At 40.7% G+C, this 16,145-nt stretch overlaps 1 protein-coding gene across 1 annotated transcript; it reads right to left on the bottom strand.

Annotated features, from left to right (window-relative positions):
- Positions 1–621: 621 nt before the first annotated feature.
- scamp5a (secretory carrier membrane protein 5a) lies at positions 622–16,145 on the bottom strand. The gene is made up of 7 exons (XM_062035757.1): positions 15,980–16,145; positions 10,041–10,114; positions 9,852–9,971; positions 6,112–6,268; positions 5,952–6,053; positions 1,252–1,369; positions 622–1,178 (listed from the first exon to the last, which is right to left on the bottom strand). The coding sequence occupies exons 2-7, from the start codon at positions 10,045–10,047 to the stop codon at positions 990–992; spliced, it is 693 nt and encodes a 230-aa protein (XP_061891741.1). The 5' UTR covers positions 10,048–10,114; positions 15,980–16,145; the 3' UTR covers positions 622–989.

Below are 16,145 nucleotides of genomic sequence, written 5' to 3'. Positions count from 1 at the left end.
CTCATTTTGTCCACCACACTTTTAACGTTGTGCGTGAATGCACAAAGGTGAGTTTTGTTGATGTTATTGACTTGTGTGGAGTGCTAATCAGACATATTTGGTCACTGCATGACTGCAAGCTAATCGATGCTAACATGCTATTTAAGCTAGCTATATGTACATATTGCATCATTATGCCTCATTTGTAGCTATATTTGAGCTCATTTAGTTTCCTTTAAGTCCTCTTAATTAAATGTATATCTCATGACACATGTAATATGGCTTTTAATTTTTTGCGGCTCCAGACAGATTTGTTTGTGTTTTTTTGGTCCAATATGGCTCTTTCAACATTTTGGGTTGCCGACCCCTGGACTAGACGTATAAGATTTCATGGGATTTAGCGATTAGGAGTGACAGATTGTTTGGTAAACGTATAGCATGTTCTATATGTTATAGTTATTTGAATGACTCTTACCATAATATGTTACGTTAAGTTGGTTATTTATGCCTCATATAACGTACACTTATTCAGCCTGTTGTTCACTATTCTTTAGACATTTTAAATTGCCTTTCAAATGTCTATTCTTGCTGTTGGCTTTTATCAAATACATTTCCCCAAAAAATGCGACTTATACTCCAGTGCCACTTATATATGTTTTTTCCCTTCTTTATTAAGCATTTTCGTCCGGTGCGACTTATACTCCGGTGCGGCTTATACTCTGAAAAATACGGTACTAATAAAAGTTTCAATCAATCAATGACAAAAAAGGTGTTGCGATGCTTGAGGACCTCCTAACTTCAAGGCAAATAAAAACCAAAACAAGGTCATGGCAGTTTGGGATGGATAAGAAATGCCAGTGTTGCTACTGTGACACGAGGCGGAACAAAAATGAATGGACAGATTTGCACCAAACACTTAGAACCCAACGTTGTTCTCCTCCTCAGTGATACCTAATCATCAACTGTGTTCTCCGTGGATCCCTTTCGGTGTCTTGCTCCCGTGCTCCGTCCTACATGGGGTCGTCGTAGTTGTAGGTGGGCGCCGCAGAGTACTGGTTCTGCTGCACGGCTCCCTGGGCGGCGCCCATGGCCGCCTGCTGCGCCGCCTGCTGCACGTGGGGGTTTTTCCAGGCCCCCGTGGCCCACTCCTCCTGGGCCTTACCCAGGCTGCCGCCGCTGCCGCGGTAGAAGTTGTGCACCTGGAAGAGAGGGCGGGGGCGTTGTTGAACTCCACGAACGAGGGCGGTGGTGGTGTGGGCCGGCGTGTGTGACCTTTGACAGGGCAATGAAGGAGAGCACCGCCACGGCGGTGAACATGATGGTCGGGATCAGCATCACCACGGCTGAGCCGATGTTGGTGCTGAAGAAGGTGATGGTCGCCAGCCAGCCGCTGGGAGACATGACGGGGGGAGACATGACGGGGGGAGACATGACGGGGGGAGACATGACGGGGGGGAGACATGACGGGGGGAGACATGACGGGGGGGAGACATGACGGGGGGAGACATGACGGGGGGAGACATGACGGGGGAGACATGACGGGGGGAGACATCAGTTAGACCCTTCTAACCAGTAAGAACTAGACAGCACAATTCTACTATGCTAACATTTCTCCATCTACAGTAATATGCTGTGAAAAAAACATATTCTACGATAAAATGAGAGAATATATCAACAAAAAATATATAATGATCAAATCCATATGCAATTGTATAATTTACTCTTTGATGAGGTGAATCATTGTACAAACCCCGTTTCCATATGAGTTGGGAAATGGTGTTAGATGTAAATATAAAGTGAATACAATGATTTGCAAATCCTTTTCAAGCCATATTCAGTTGAATATGCTACAAAGACAACATATTTCATGTTCAAACTCATAAAAACCATTTTTGTTTACAAATAATCATTAACTTTATAATTTGATGGCAGCAACACGTGACAAAGAAGTTGGGAAAGGTGGCAATAAATACTGATAAAGTTGAGGAATGCTCATCAAAGACTTATTTGGAACATCCCACAGGTGAACAGGCAAATTGGGAACAGGTGGGTGCCATGATTGGCTATAAAAGTAGATTCCATGAAATGCTCAGTCATTCACAAACAAGGATGGGGCGAGGGTCACCACTTTGTCAACAAATGCCTGAGCAAATTGTTGAACAGTTTAAGAACAACCTTTCTCAAGCAGCTATTGCAAGGAATTTAGGGATTTCACCATCTACGCTCCGTAATATCATCAAAGGGTTCAGGGAATGTGGAGAAATCACTGCAGGTAAGCAGCTAAGCCCGTGACCTTCCATCCCTCAGGCTGTACTGCATCAACAAGCCACATCAGTGTGTAAAGGATATCACCACATGGAACACTTCAGAAAGCCACTGTCAGTAACTACAGTTGGTGGCTACATCTGTAAGTGCAAGTTAAAACTCTCCTATGCAAGGCGAAAACCGTTTATCAACAACACCCAGAAATGCCGTCTGCTTCGCTGGGCCTGAGCTCATCTAAGATGGACTGATACAAAGTGGAAAAGTGTTCTGTGGTCTGACGAGTCCACATTTCAAATTGTTTTTGGAAACTGTGGACGTCGTGTCCTCCGGACCAAAGAGGAAAAGAACCATCTGGATTGTTCTAGGGTGAAAGTGTAAAAGGCAGCATGTGTGATGGTATGGGGGTGTATTAGTGGCCAAGACATGGGTAACTTACACATCTGTGAAGGCACCATTAATGCTGAAAGGTACATACAGCTTTTGGAGCAACATATGTTGCCAACCAAGCAACGTTACCATGGACGCCCCTGCTTATTTCAGCAAGACAATGCCAAGCCACGTGTTACATCAACGTGGCTTCATAGTAAAAGAGTACAGGTACTAGACTGGCCTGCCTGTAGTCCAGACATTGAAAATGTGTGGCACCTAAAATAGCAGAAGGGAGACCCCCGGACTGTTGAACAACTTAAGCTGTACATCAAGCAAGAATGGGAAACAATTCCACTTCAAAAATGTGTCTCCTCACTTCCCAAACCTTTACTGAGTGTTGTTAAAAGGAAAGGCCATGTAACACAGTGGTGAACATGCCCTTTCACAACTACTTTGTCACGTGTTGCAGCCATGAAATTCTAAGTTAATAAAGTTTATGAGTTTGAACATGAAATATGTTGTCTTTGTAGCATATTCAACTGAATATGGCTTGAAAAGGATTTGCAAATCATTGTATTCTGTTTATATTTACATCTAACACCATTTCCCAACTCCTATGGAAACGGGGTTTGTACAATTGTATTAATTTACAGTATTAATCACTGGTAAAAGCTTCATAACTGCCATGTGACCCTCAGTAAACTCCAGTTTGACACCCTGACTCTGGGTGTGGGCTCCACACTGTGTATTAGGGTTGTGTCGATACCAATATGTTGGTACTGGTGCCGGTACCAACATGTATTTCGATAATTTTGTAAATAAAGGGGACCACAAAAAATGGCATTATTGGCTTAATTTGAACAAACAGTCTTAGTGTACATGAAACTTATGTTTATTATTGTCATTTTGTCCTTCAATAAAATGTTGAACATACTAGACAACTTGTCTTTTAGTAGGAAGTAAACAAACAAAGACTCCTAATTAGTCGTATGCAGTAACATATTGTGTCATTTATACACCTATTATTTTGTACACATTATAAAGGACAAGCTGTAAAAATGTATTATTAATCTACTTATTTACTGTTAATATCTGCTTATTTTCTGTTTCAACATGTTCTATCTACACTTCTGTTCAAATGTAATAATCACTTATTCTTCTGTTGTTTGATACTTGACATTAGTTTTGGATGATACCACACATTTAGGTATTTGATACCAAGTAGTTCCAGGATCATACATTGGTCATATTCAAAGTCCTCATGTGTCCAGGGACGTATTTCAAGACTTTATAAACATAATATACATTTTTAAAAAAGGATTGGTTTTTTTAATGTAATCATAGTATCGACTAGATTTGTATCGTACTTGGTATCATTACAGTGAATATCCACCCATGGCGGTTGTTTACATTGTGACGCTGGTGAGCTATTGTATCCTCCTACGGTGTGTAGTGAAGCATGTTTAGCTATTCCTCGTCCTCCAGTGATAATGATACATGTAAGAAACTTACATTATTTGTCGCCATGGAGGCGAGGATTAGTGATTTAGCCGCTAACCAGCTAGCCATGTCTTAAAGCACGTCTTCCTGAGGGCGTTTCAGTGTTATAACTTCACCTTTATCTTTACTTTTTAGGCCAAAATGCATCCATTCTCCCTTTTCTGTCTACACACTGTGTCTGCTTGTAAGTACTCCGTGTGTGCGCGCTGCCGAACATGCTCCTCTGCTCGTAAAAGCAGCAATGTCATGACGTGACGTTGACGCGCCGCCATACTTGTTAAAAAAAGGGGGGGTCAGGAGGGACCCGGGACTTTTTTGAGGCGGTATAGTACCAAATATGATTCATTATCACAACCCCGGTACTATGCTAGTATCGGGGTTGTAGGGTTGTGCGGTATCGACAACGAGTAAATACAGTGTCAGCCAGAGGGAATCAACATTTGCTGTACTTTTTAATGAAGATCGTCCGATACTGCTCGGTGGACGACGGATGGGCACGTCCCTAACTTGGGAGGTTCAAGACCCCGTTAAGTTCATTTGAATGAATTTCTATTAGCGACGTTGATTTGAGATACGACTGTTTGTAGCTGGGATAGGCTCCAGCGCCCCCCGCGACCCCGAAGGGAATAAGCGGTAGAAAATGGATGGATGGATGTTTTGAGTTAAAAGCTCCGTCACAGAACCAGTTAGAGTAAAAAGTAGAAAAGTGTTTCTCGGAGCTTTATTTTCCTCCCGTATTTTCGAACAGTATGCTCTGAGACTAGAGATGTCGATACATGGCCGATAAATGCTTTAAAATGTAATATCGGAAATTATCGGTATCGTTTGTTTTTTTTTGTTTTTTTTCAATTAAATCAACATAAAAAACACAAGATACACTTACAATTAGTGCACCAACCCAAAAAACCCCCCTCCCCCATTTACACTCATTCACACAAAAGGGTTGTTTCTTTCTGTTATTAATATTCTGCTTCCTACATTATATATCAATATATATCAATACAGTCTGCAAGGGATACAGTCCGTAAGCACACATGATTGTGCGTGCTGCTGCTCCACTAATAGTACTAACCTTTAACACTTCATTTTACTCATTTTATTAATTACTAGTTTCTATGTAACTGTTTTTATATTGTTTTACTTTCTTTTTGATTCAAGAAAATGTTTTTAATTTATTTATCTTATTTTTTTTAAAAAGGACCTTATCTTCACCATACCTGGTTGTCCAAATTAGGCATAATAACGTGTTAATCCCACGACTGTATACATCGGTATCGGTTGATATCGGTGTCGGTAATTAAGAGTTGGACAATATCAGAATATCGGATATCTGCAAAAAGCCATTATCGGACATCCCTATTTTTAATTGAGGAATGGTATTACGGAATTTCGGGAAAACCGGGAATTTTTCCAGTTAAAAAAACAACTTTGTTTTATGTCCTGATTAAGATGGAGTGGGTTAAAAAATGTGGGTTAGAAAAAAGGGTTTGGGAAAAAAGGGAATTCCTGGAATTTCTTTTGAACTATGAAAAATGATGGTTTGAATGTGCAGAATGAGGGGAATATGTTGAAGGTGGAATGTAGTGGTAGTCATTTTATTTCACACCCAGGGGGATCCGTATCACAGACATCGGTATCAGTTGATATCGGTATCGGTAATTAAGGGTTTGGTCAATATCGGCAAAAAGCTATTATCGGACATCCCTATCTGAGACTTCTTTGAAATGATGGCAAACGGTAAACCACGGCGACCATTACTGAATCAGTACCTTTCTGACCCTAAAAGCCAGCTGAACTTTCTTTCAGGGCCTTGTTGGATGAAAAGTGGACCGACTTACCATACCCCCCAACCAGGAATGCCGACGGACTGGATAATACTGATCACCACCTGAGCCATGAAGACGAAGAAGAACGCCATGAAGTTGAAGGAGCTGTCGGTCCTGAGGAGAACATTTGAGGGTCACACAGGAAGACATTTGTCAGGAGAACGTGGCTTACTTGAAGGCCTTGTAGATGGGCCGGAACCAGCACACGTAGGAGCAAGGCGTGAAGAGGATCAGCCACAGGAAGGCCATGCCGAAGTTGGCGGCTCCGCCTCCGCCACACATCCACGCCAGGCAGCCGATCAGGTTAACAGCCAGCGTGGCACTATTCACTGTCACAGAGAGCATCATCACCTTTCAGTCTATTTCACACTCTTTTCAAAGGAGACTGCAACCCTAACCCTAACCCTAACCCTAACCCTAACCCGACCGTACGGTTCAGACGTTACACCTCTCACCCAAGTAGTTCCTGCTCATGTGCTCAAGAGAATCAGGTCAATGACCATGAATTTTGATTTTGGAGTGAAAACAGCACTTACTTATATGACCAAATCTAGACAACCTTCCCTAGTAATGGCGCGTTAAAACAATTCCAGGAATTGCCAAAATTTCCAGTTAAAACCAGGTCAAATCCCATCGAGATCAAAGATCTCTTTTCCAAGGGAGACCTGGCCAAGAGGGCAGCAGCAAGGTTACATTAAAAACAGTAAACAAATACATCAAACATCACATTTACAACATTAAAACTTGCTCACATAACACATGTGCATACAGACAAGGTAGACTGCAGATTTAAATCGATTATAAAAATAGTTTGCGATTAATTTAGTCATCGATTCTTGGATCTATGCTATGCGCAGAGGCTACTTTTTATTTTTTATAAAGCTTTATTTATAAACTGCAACATGTACAAACAGCTGAGAAACAATCATCCAAATAAGTATGCTGGGTTTTTTTTCAATAAAATACTGGAAAGGATAGAAATGTAGTTTGTCTCTTTTATCCGATTATTAATCGATTAATCGAAGTAATAATTGACAGATTAATCGATGATCAAATTAGTTGTTAGTTGCAGCCCTACTTATATGACCAAATCCAGACAACCTTCCCTAGTAATGGCGCATTAAAACAATTCCAAACCCTATTTTCACCCTTTTTTCTGTCGACTATTCCTCCTACATTTTCCAACCTACTTTAACCGTTCCACTGTCAAAACATTCCCCTTAGTCAGGACAAAAAAATCAAGTTAATTTAAGAACTTGAAAAATTCTTGTTTTTTCCGATTTTTTAATTAAAAAACTGTTAGTACTTCAACAATTCCAACAGCAACCAATTCAACTCATTCAGGACATTCATGCTCCTAATCCTTTTTTTTTTTTTTTAAACCCGCTTTTCCCAAAATTCCCAAATTTCCAGGGTGTTCCTATTGAAATGAATGGGACATTTTTCTTGCACATTTTTCAACCTATTCAAACTACTTCAACATCAACACATTCCACTCATCCAACTAACACTTTCCCAAGTTCCAAACCAAATTCCCCTTTTCCTGGAAATTCAAACTCTTCAACATTCAAACCATTTCAACATTCCAACTAGGGCTGCAACAACTAATCGATTAAATCGATTTAAATCGATTATAAAAATAGTTGGCGATTAATTTAGTCATCGATTCTTGGATCTATGCTATGCGCAGAGGCTACTTTTTATTTTTTATTTTTTTTAATTTTTTTATAAAGCTTTATTTATAAACTGCAACATGTACAAACAGCTGAGAAACAATCATCCAAATAAGTATGCTGTTGTTTTTTTTCCAATAAAATACTGGAAAGGATAGAAATTTAATTTGTCTCTTTTATCCGATTATCAATCAATTAATTGAAGTAATAATTGACAGATTAATCGATGATCAAATCAGTTGTTAGTTGCAGCCCTACTTATATGACCAAATCCAGACAACCTTCCCTAGTAATGGCGCAATAAAACAATTCCAGGAATTCCCAAAATTTCCGGTTTTCCAAACCCTCTTTTCACCCTTTTGTCATGATTCGTGGTCCGGATCATGTTTTTGTGTTTTCTGTTAGTTTTGGACTCCTTGAGTTCTTGTTATTATGCATTTTCGGCCGGTGCGACTTATACTCCGGAGCGACTTATACTCCGAAAAATAAAGTACATTCTGTCAGCATTTCACTTCAACTTCAGCATTGGAGAGTTCACACGCAATTCCTTCATCTAGTTATATTTAGCAAACTGTTCTTCCGGGCCGTGGGCCATAATAAACCTGTTCGTGGGCCGTACCCGTTCGTTTGACACCCCTTGTTTACACTGCTAGGTCTGGTGAGTTTGGAACATGCTACGAGGTAGGAGCGCTTCATTTGTTCACCTTAACCCACCAACAGCTCAGTATGGGTAATCTCGCCTCATTTGAGCGGTTTTTTGTTGTTGTTGTTTTTTTCAAATCGGTTATCAGAGGTTTTTTTTAAGTTATTGGGTCATTGGTGTGGCGTCATCATTCCTAATATTGATGTTTACAACATATAACAAATGGAACTAGGTGAGGCAATTGCGTGTGAATGCTCCAATGCTGAAGTTGAAGTCAAATGCTGACAGAATGTAGTTGGAACGGTTTGAATTTCCAGGAATAACAGAATTTGGTTTGGAACTTGGGAAAGTGTTAGTTTGAATGTCCAGGATGAGTTGAAGGTGGAATGGTTTGAATAGGTTGAAAGATGTGGGAATTGTGGAAGTTAAAACATTTGACAATTCATTTTGAATGGGGAAAATTTCCCTGAAAACTGGGAATTCTTGGAAATGTGGGAGGTTTTTTTTCAATTGTTGAAGTAGAGCAGACAATTCCTGAACAGGTTGAATATTTTGGAGTTGGAAAGGGCTTGAATCGGATGAAAAATGTGGGGAATTGTGGAACTTTGAAAAATGTCCCATTCATTTCAATGGAAATTTGGGAATTTCTGGAAAAGCGGGACTTTTTCAGAAAATGCTAAAAGACTCGAATGTTGTGATTGAGTTGAAATGGTTGGTGTTGGAATTTTTTTTCAAAACGGTCGAGAAATGTTGAAGTAGTAACATTTTTAATTGAGGAATGGTATAAAGGAGTTCCTGGGATTTTGGGAAAACCGGGAATTTTTCCAGTTTAAAAAACAACTTTGTTTTTTGTCCTGATTAAGATGAATGGTAGGAGTGGGTTAAAAAATGTGGGTTAGAAAAAAGGGTTTGAAAAAAAGGGAATTCCTGGAATTTCTTTTGAACTATGAAAAATGATGGTTTGAATGTGCAGAATGAGGGGAAGATGTTGAAGGTGGAATGTAGTGGTAGTCACCCTGTATTTCAAACCCAGGGGGATCCGTATCACAGAAAAATAAACCTTACAACGGTAAAAAAAACTAATAAAAGAAATCCAAGCAGGTGTGATTTGGATTGGTTGAAAAATGTGGAAATGGTGGAAGTTTGAAAAATGGCCAATTCATTTTAAACGGGAAAAATGTCCCGGAAAACCTGGAATTCTGGGAAATCTGGGAATTTTTGGAATTTGTCGAGGCAAAGCCCGCGATTCCCGAATAGGCTGAACAGTTTGATGTTGGAACGCTTTGAATGGGGTGAAAAATGTGGCAGGCAGAGAGCGCCAAAATCTGGAGAAGAAGAATAAGAATAAATAGATGAATTTTGGTGTAGAGAAGCATAAATGTGTGAATGATTGTAGCGTTCACACATTTATTTAGCAGGTCCAGTGCCACAGTGAGACCAGTCACTCTGGTTTTGCACCACCATAGCGGAGTCACTCTGGTATTGCACCACCATAGCGGAGTCACTCTGGTATTGCACCACCATAGCGGAGTCACTCTGGTATTGCACCACCATGTTTTGTGCACAACAAACTGAGGACATGCCAGGAAGACTCACAGATCCACAAGTAGTAGAGGCGCTTGCACATTGTGCGGCGCTGGTCCGGGATCTCATTGAAGTCTTGGTAGAAGCAAGGCCTGAGGGGGATGAATCCAGGCAGCGGAGGGAAGTTGTTTTCTGCCTCAGACAAATAAAGGAACCAAATGAAGACTAAGCAACATTAACCCTGCATGGTAAATATGTTACCTGCCATGATGAGAGATACAGTTTGTCTTTTCCTTCCCTGTCAGAAATAGTTGCAGTGCCTTGTGGCGGAAAAACTGCAAAACAGGAAAGAACATTCCAGTTTTAATGGCCTTCTTGTAACACACTTTTTATTTTTATGAGATGTCATATCAGTGCATCCACTTACAAAACACAAAAGCAGTGAAGTTGTCACGTTGTGTAAATGGTAAATAAAAAGAGAATACAACAAATCCTTTTCAACTTATATTCAATTGAATAGACTGCAAAGACAAGATATTTCATGTTCACTCTGAGAAACTTCTTTTTTTTTGTTGCAAGTAATCATGAACTTAGAATTTAATGGCAACAACACATTGCAAAAAAGTTGTCACAGGGGCATTTTTACCACTGTGTTACATGGCCTTTCCTTTGAACAACACTCAGTTTTGGTTTGGGAAGTGAGGAGACACATTTTTGAAGTGGAATTCTTTCCCATTCTTGCTTGATGTACAGCTTAAGTTGTTCAACAGTCCGGGGGTCTCCCTTCTCACATTGCAGGTGCCACACATTTTCAATGTCTGGACTACATTCTCTAACTATGAAGCTCTTTTACTTGTCTTGCTGAAATAAGCAGGGGCGTCCATGATAACGTTGCTTGGATGGCAACATATGTTGCTCCAAAAGCTGTATGTACCTTTCAGCATTAATGGTGCCTTCACAAATGTGTAAGTTACCCATGTCTTGGCCACTAATACACCCCCATACCATCACACATGCTGCCTTTTACACTTTGCGCCTATAAAAATCTGGATGGTTCTTTTCCTCTTTATTCCGAAGGACACGACGTCCACAGTTTCCAAAAACAATTTGAAATGTGGACTCGTCAGACCACAGAACACTTTTCCACTTTGCATCAGTCCATCTTAGATGAGCTCAGGCCCAGCAAAGCCGGCGGCGTTTCTGGGTGTTGTTGATAAATGGCTTTCACTTTGCATAGTAGAGTTTTAACTTGCACTTACAGATGTAGCGACCAACTGTAGTTACTGACAGTGGGTTTCTGACGTGTTCCTGAGCCCATGTGGTGATATCCTTTATACACTGATGTCGCTCTTTGATGCAGTACCGCCTGAGGGATGGAAGGTCACAGGCTTAGCTGCTTACGTGCAGTGATTTCTCCAGATTCTCTGAACCCTTTGATGATATTACGGAGCGTAGATGGTGAAATCCCTAAATTCCTTGCAATAGCTGCTTGAGAAATGTTGTTCTTAAACAGTTTGCTCAGGCATTTGTTGACAAAGTGGTGACCCTCGCCCCATCCTTGTTTGTGAATGACTGAGCATTTCATGGAAGCTGCTTTTATACCCAATCATGGCACCCACCTGTTCCCAATTAACTTGTTCACCTGTGGGATGTTCCAAATAAGTGTTTGATGAGCATTCCTTACGTTCTCAGTCTTTTTTGCCACTTGTGCCAGCTTTTTTGAAACATGTTGCAGGCATCAAATTCCAAATGAGCTAATATTTGCAAAAACTAACACAATTTTCAATTTTTTTTTTCAATTTCAAGACAAAGTTATATGTTTTTTGTTAAGAATTCCCCTTGTTATCTACGTTTCAGATACTTTATTTTGAAGCATTTCATGACCGTGTCACTTCCGCTTCCTTCCTGTAGGGGTCACTTCCGCTTCCCTTTTGACGTGTGTTAATGTGTGCTGACTTGTTTTCTCTGCTACGTTTAATCGGTGCTCTAGTCTTTGACGATGTGAGTATGTTGATTATTATATAAGACTAATTTAGTTTATTAATAGACATCACTGTGTTTGTGTAACATTTAGGGGTGTTTTAATAATATTATTGATGCTGTGTTGTCAGAATGCTACGAGCTAACATCTCCCTGTTAAGGATAGCATTGCTGCTGCTAATGTGGCTAGCTCATATGCCATTGTGGAAATGCAATATATTATGTCTCTAGTATTTTACTTTGAGCATATATATAGGCATATATATATATATTGTTGTTTAGTTAAATGACATAAATGTTGATGGGTGTTTGCTTGTGGTTTACAGATACTAACTAACTAACTAAATGAACCTACACCAATATGCACCATTAAAGTTGGAGGAGTCCAAATGATGACTGTGTGTTCTCTGACCGGAACCCCAACATGGTCAATATCCGAAAAAACCAGTCGCAGAGTTTAATACTCAACATTTTTGGTAACACTTTAGTATGGGGAACATATTGTAAGTAACAAATACTTAATTTAGAGTTATTTGGACACTAGACGAACATATTCTTAGTAACAAAGACTTAATTTAGAGTTTTTGGTTAGGGTCAGGGTTATTGTTAGAGCCATTTACTCTTTCTGTCCGTCATCAATTTGACGTCACTAAAGGGGTTTGCCTCAAGGCCAAGGGCCAGTCTACTTAGGGAGGGGCTGGGATCTTGCTAAGGTGTTGCTGAGTGGAGGCGCAACAGTTTTTGACTGTGTCAGACTATGATTTGTTTGCTGACGTTTATTTTCCATTTTTGTTACAAAGTGAGTATAATTTACATGACTGTCTGTTAATAAATATTTTGGTTAAACACAGAAATCATTCTGGACATGGATTATTAGCCGGCTGCACACGTCGGAACTAGCTTCATTTATATTCGCCAACCATGTAGCAGTAGAGTATAGGACTTTACCGCTACAGTTATAATAAGGCCATGCCGAATAAGGCATTAATAAGTACTTAACAATGACTAGTTAAGAGCCAATATGTTACTAATTTGCATGTTAATAAGCAACTAATTAATGGTGAATATGTTCCCCATACTAAAGTGTTACCATGTTTTATTACTGGTGCACTTGATGAAGCGTGCATGAACATCACCTTGTTCAAACAACAAAGTGCATGAACTCACAACAAATGACACACCTGCAAACCAGTCTGCTGTTGTCGTATCCGTAATACGCCGATAGGGAGAAGTTTGTATTTACACGATGAGTCGGGTGTGTCTTGACCTCCGCCGAACCCCTGAGGCCGACTCACCGAACCCCTAGTGTTCCATCCAACCCAGGTTAAGAACCACTGCTTTAGAGCAACATATGTTGCCATCCAAGCAACGTTATCATGGACGCCCCTGCTTATTTCAGCAAGACAATGCCAAGCCACGTGTTACAACAGCGTGGCTTCGTAGTAAAAGAGTGCGGGTACTAGACTGGCCTGCCTGCAGTCCAGACCTGTCTCCCATTGAAAATGTGTGGCGCATTATGAAGTATAAAATAGCACAACGGAGACTGTTGAACAACTTAAGCAAGAATTGGAAAGAATTCCACCTGAGAAGCTTCAAAAATGTCTCCTCAGATTCCAAACCTTTACTGAGTGTTGTTAAAAGGAAAGGCCATGTAACACAGTGGTAAAAATGCCCCAGTGACAACGTTTTTTGCAATGTGTTGCTGCCATTAAATTCTAAGTCCATGATTTTTTGCACACAAAAAAACAAGTTTCTCAGTGTGAACATGAAATATGTTGTCTTTGCAGTCTATTCTATAGAATATAAGTTGAAAAGGATTTGCAAATCATTGTATTCTGTTTTTATTTACCATTTACACAACGTGACAACTTCACTGGTCTTGGACTTTGTATGACAACAATAATAATAATATCAATTAAAGCTGCAAGCAGCGATGGACGGGACCGACTTTGAGGGCTCATAAAATCCAAACCGGAGCAGTAATTAAAACTCTTTCATCAACTTTTAATCAGAAGGGTTCAATCTCTCTCCTGTGCTAATTTGAAGCCGACACGACAAACACGCTCAGAGGAGATCATGTTTAAAAAAAGGTGACTGTTTTTACACAACTTTTGTTTTGAAGGGGGAATTGCAAACTTCCTGTTGATTTTTTGCTGTGGGTTGTCAGTGTATGAAATATAGGTCTAAGTGAGACCTACATAGAGGTTTTTGTTTCATGTCTCTACGACATTCCTACTGGGAGTTACAGGCAGTTTTGTCTGTCTTTTTTTCCTAGGGGGCGCTAGAGCGCTATTTTGAGTTTCGGGTTTTTTTTGTTTTTTTTTATTAGATCGCAATTTTCGCCAGTCCTGATGTGTGTGTCCAATTTGGTGAGTTTTGAAGCATGTTAAAGGCCTACTGAAAGCCACTACTAGCGACCACGCAGTCTGATAGTTTATATATCAATGATGAAATCTTAACATTGCAACACATGCCAATACGGCCGGGTTAACTTATAAAGTGACATTTTACATTTCCCGCTAAACTTCCGGTTGAAAACGTCTATGTATGATGACGTATGCGCGTGACGTCAATGGTTGAAACGGAAGTATTTCGGACACCATTGTATCCAAAACAAAAAAGCTCTGTTTTCATCTCATAATTCCACAGTATTCTGGACATCTGTGTTGGTGAATCTTTTGCAATTTGTTTAATGAACAATGGAGACTGCAAAGAAGAAAGTTGTAGGTGGGATCGGTGTATTAGCGGCTGGCTGCAGCAACACAACCAGGAGGACTTTGAGTTGGATAGCAGACGCGCTATCCAACGCTAGCTGCCGACCGCATCTATGATCAGGTGAAGTCCTTCGTCGCTCCGTCGATCGCTGGAACGCAGGTGAGCACGGGTGTTGATGAGCAGATGAGGGCTGGCGTAAGTGGATAGCTAATGTTTTTAGCATAGCTCTATGAGGTCCCGTAGCTAAGTTAGCTTCAATGGCGTCGTTAGCAACAGCATTGTTAAGCTTCGCCAGGCTGGAAAGCATTAACCGTGTATTTACATGTCCAGTGTTTGGTAGTATTGTTGATCTTCTGTCTATCCTTCCAGTCAGGGGTTTATTTCTTTTGTTTCTATCTGCAGTTAAGCCAGATGCTATCACGTTAGCTCCGTAGCTAAAGAGCTTTGCCGATGTATTGTCGTGGAGATAAAAGTCACTGTGAATGTCCATTTCGCGTTCTCGACTCTCATTTTCAAGAGGATATAGTATCCCAGGTGGTTTAAAATACAAATCCGTGATCCACAATAGAAAAAGGAGAAAGTGTGGAATCCAATGAGCCAGCTTGTACCTAAGTTACGGTCAGAGCGAAAAAAGATACGTCCTGCACTGCACTCTAGTCCGTCACTCTCACGTTCCTCATCCACGAATCTTTCATCCTCGCTCAAATTAATGGAGTAATTGTCGCTTTCTCGGTCCGAATCGCTCTTGCTGCTGGTGTAAACAATGTGCAGATGTGAGGAGCTTTTCAACCTGTGACGTCACGCTACTTCCGCTACAGGCAAGGCTTTTTTTTATCAGCGACCAAAAGTTGCGAACTTTATCGTCGATGTTCTCTACTAAATCCTTTCAGCAAAAATATGGCAATATCGCGAAATGATCAAGTATGACACATAGAATGGATCTGCTATCCCCGTTTAAATTTAAAAAAAAATCACTTCAGTAGGCCTTTAAGGGGGTCAAATTACAGCTCAAAGAGGCGGCGGTATGATAATAAAAGGCTAGAAATACTATTTGGTCCTCTGTCCCTAATAAATCCTATTTCCTTGTTATTCGTGCAGATGATGAATAAGCATGTACAATGGAGACAGATGGCGGCAGTGTGGCCTTGCGCATTGGAGCCGCAACACGGATGACATATATTATATTATATCGTGCAGCTATTGAACCACTCGCACAAATGCGACATTTAATTTGAAGCGTTATTTACGTCACGTGACCGTTTTAGAGGGCACAGCCTCGAAGGACATTATTACGCCTCTCCAATTGAAGCTATTATTCGTGCAGGATGAACCCGCCTACAAGGCTCATTTTCGCACAAATGTGTCCTAAATGTGTTTTTTCCCCTGTGCAGTATCTGGCGTCCTTCAGCCGTCACGTCACGTCACGTCACGGCTCCATCGGCGCTTCCCCGCCGCGATGGAGTCCGGTTTGATTTGTCAGGGCGGATGAATGAAAGAGATCTTACCTGGCGTGTAGTGCGTGGCTAAAAACCGGCGGATTGTTCAAAAAAGCATTTTTGAGATGAATCTTCATGGAACGGAGCGATTCCGCCACAAAGACAAAATGCACCGTCGGTCTTCGAATGATGGGTTCGGGGAGGAAGAGGCGGTCACGTGATGGAAGGCTCTGTT

Source organism: Entelurus aequoreus, linkage group LG24, assembly GCF_033978785.1.
Source record: "Entelurus aequoreus isolate RoL-2023_Sb linkage group LG24, RoL_Eaeq_v1.1, whole genome shotgun sequence".
In the NCBI taxonomy this organism is placed as follows: Eukaryota; Metazoa; Chordata; class Actinopteri; order Syngnathiformes; family Syngnathidae; genus Entelurus; species Entelurus aequoreus.
Note: the sequence above shows the minus strand (reverse complement) of the source record. Positions and strands in the feature narration are given on the sequence as shown.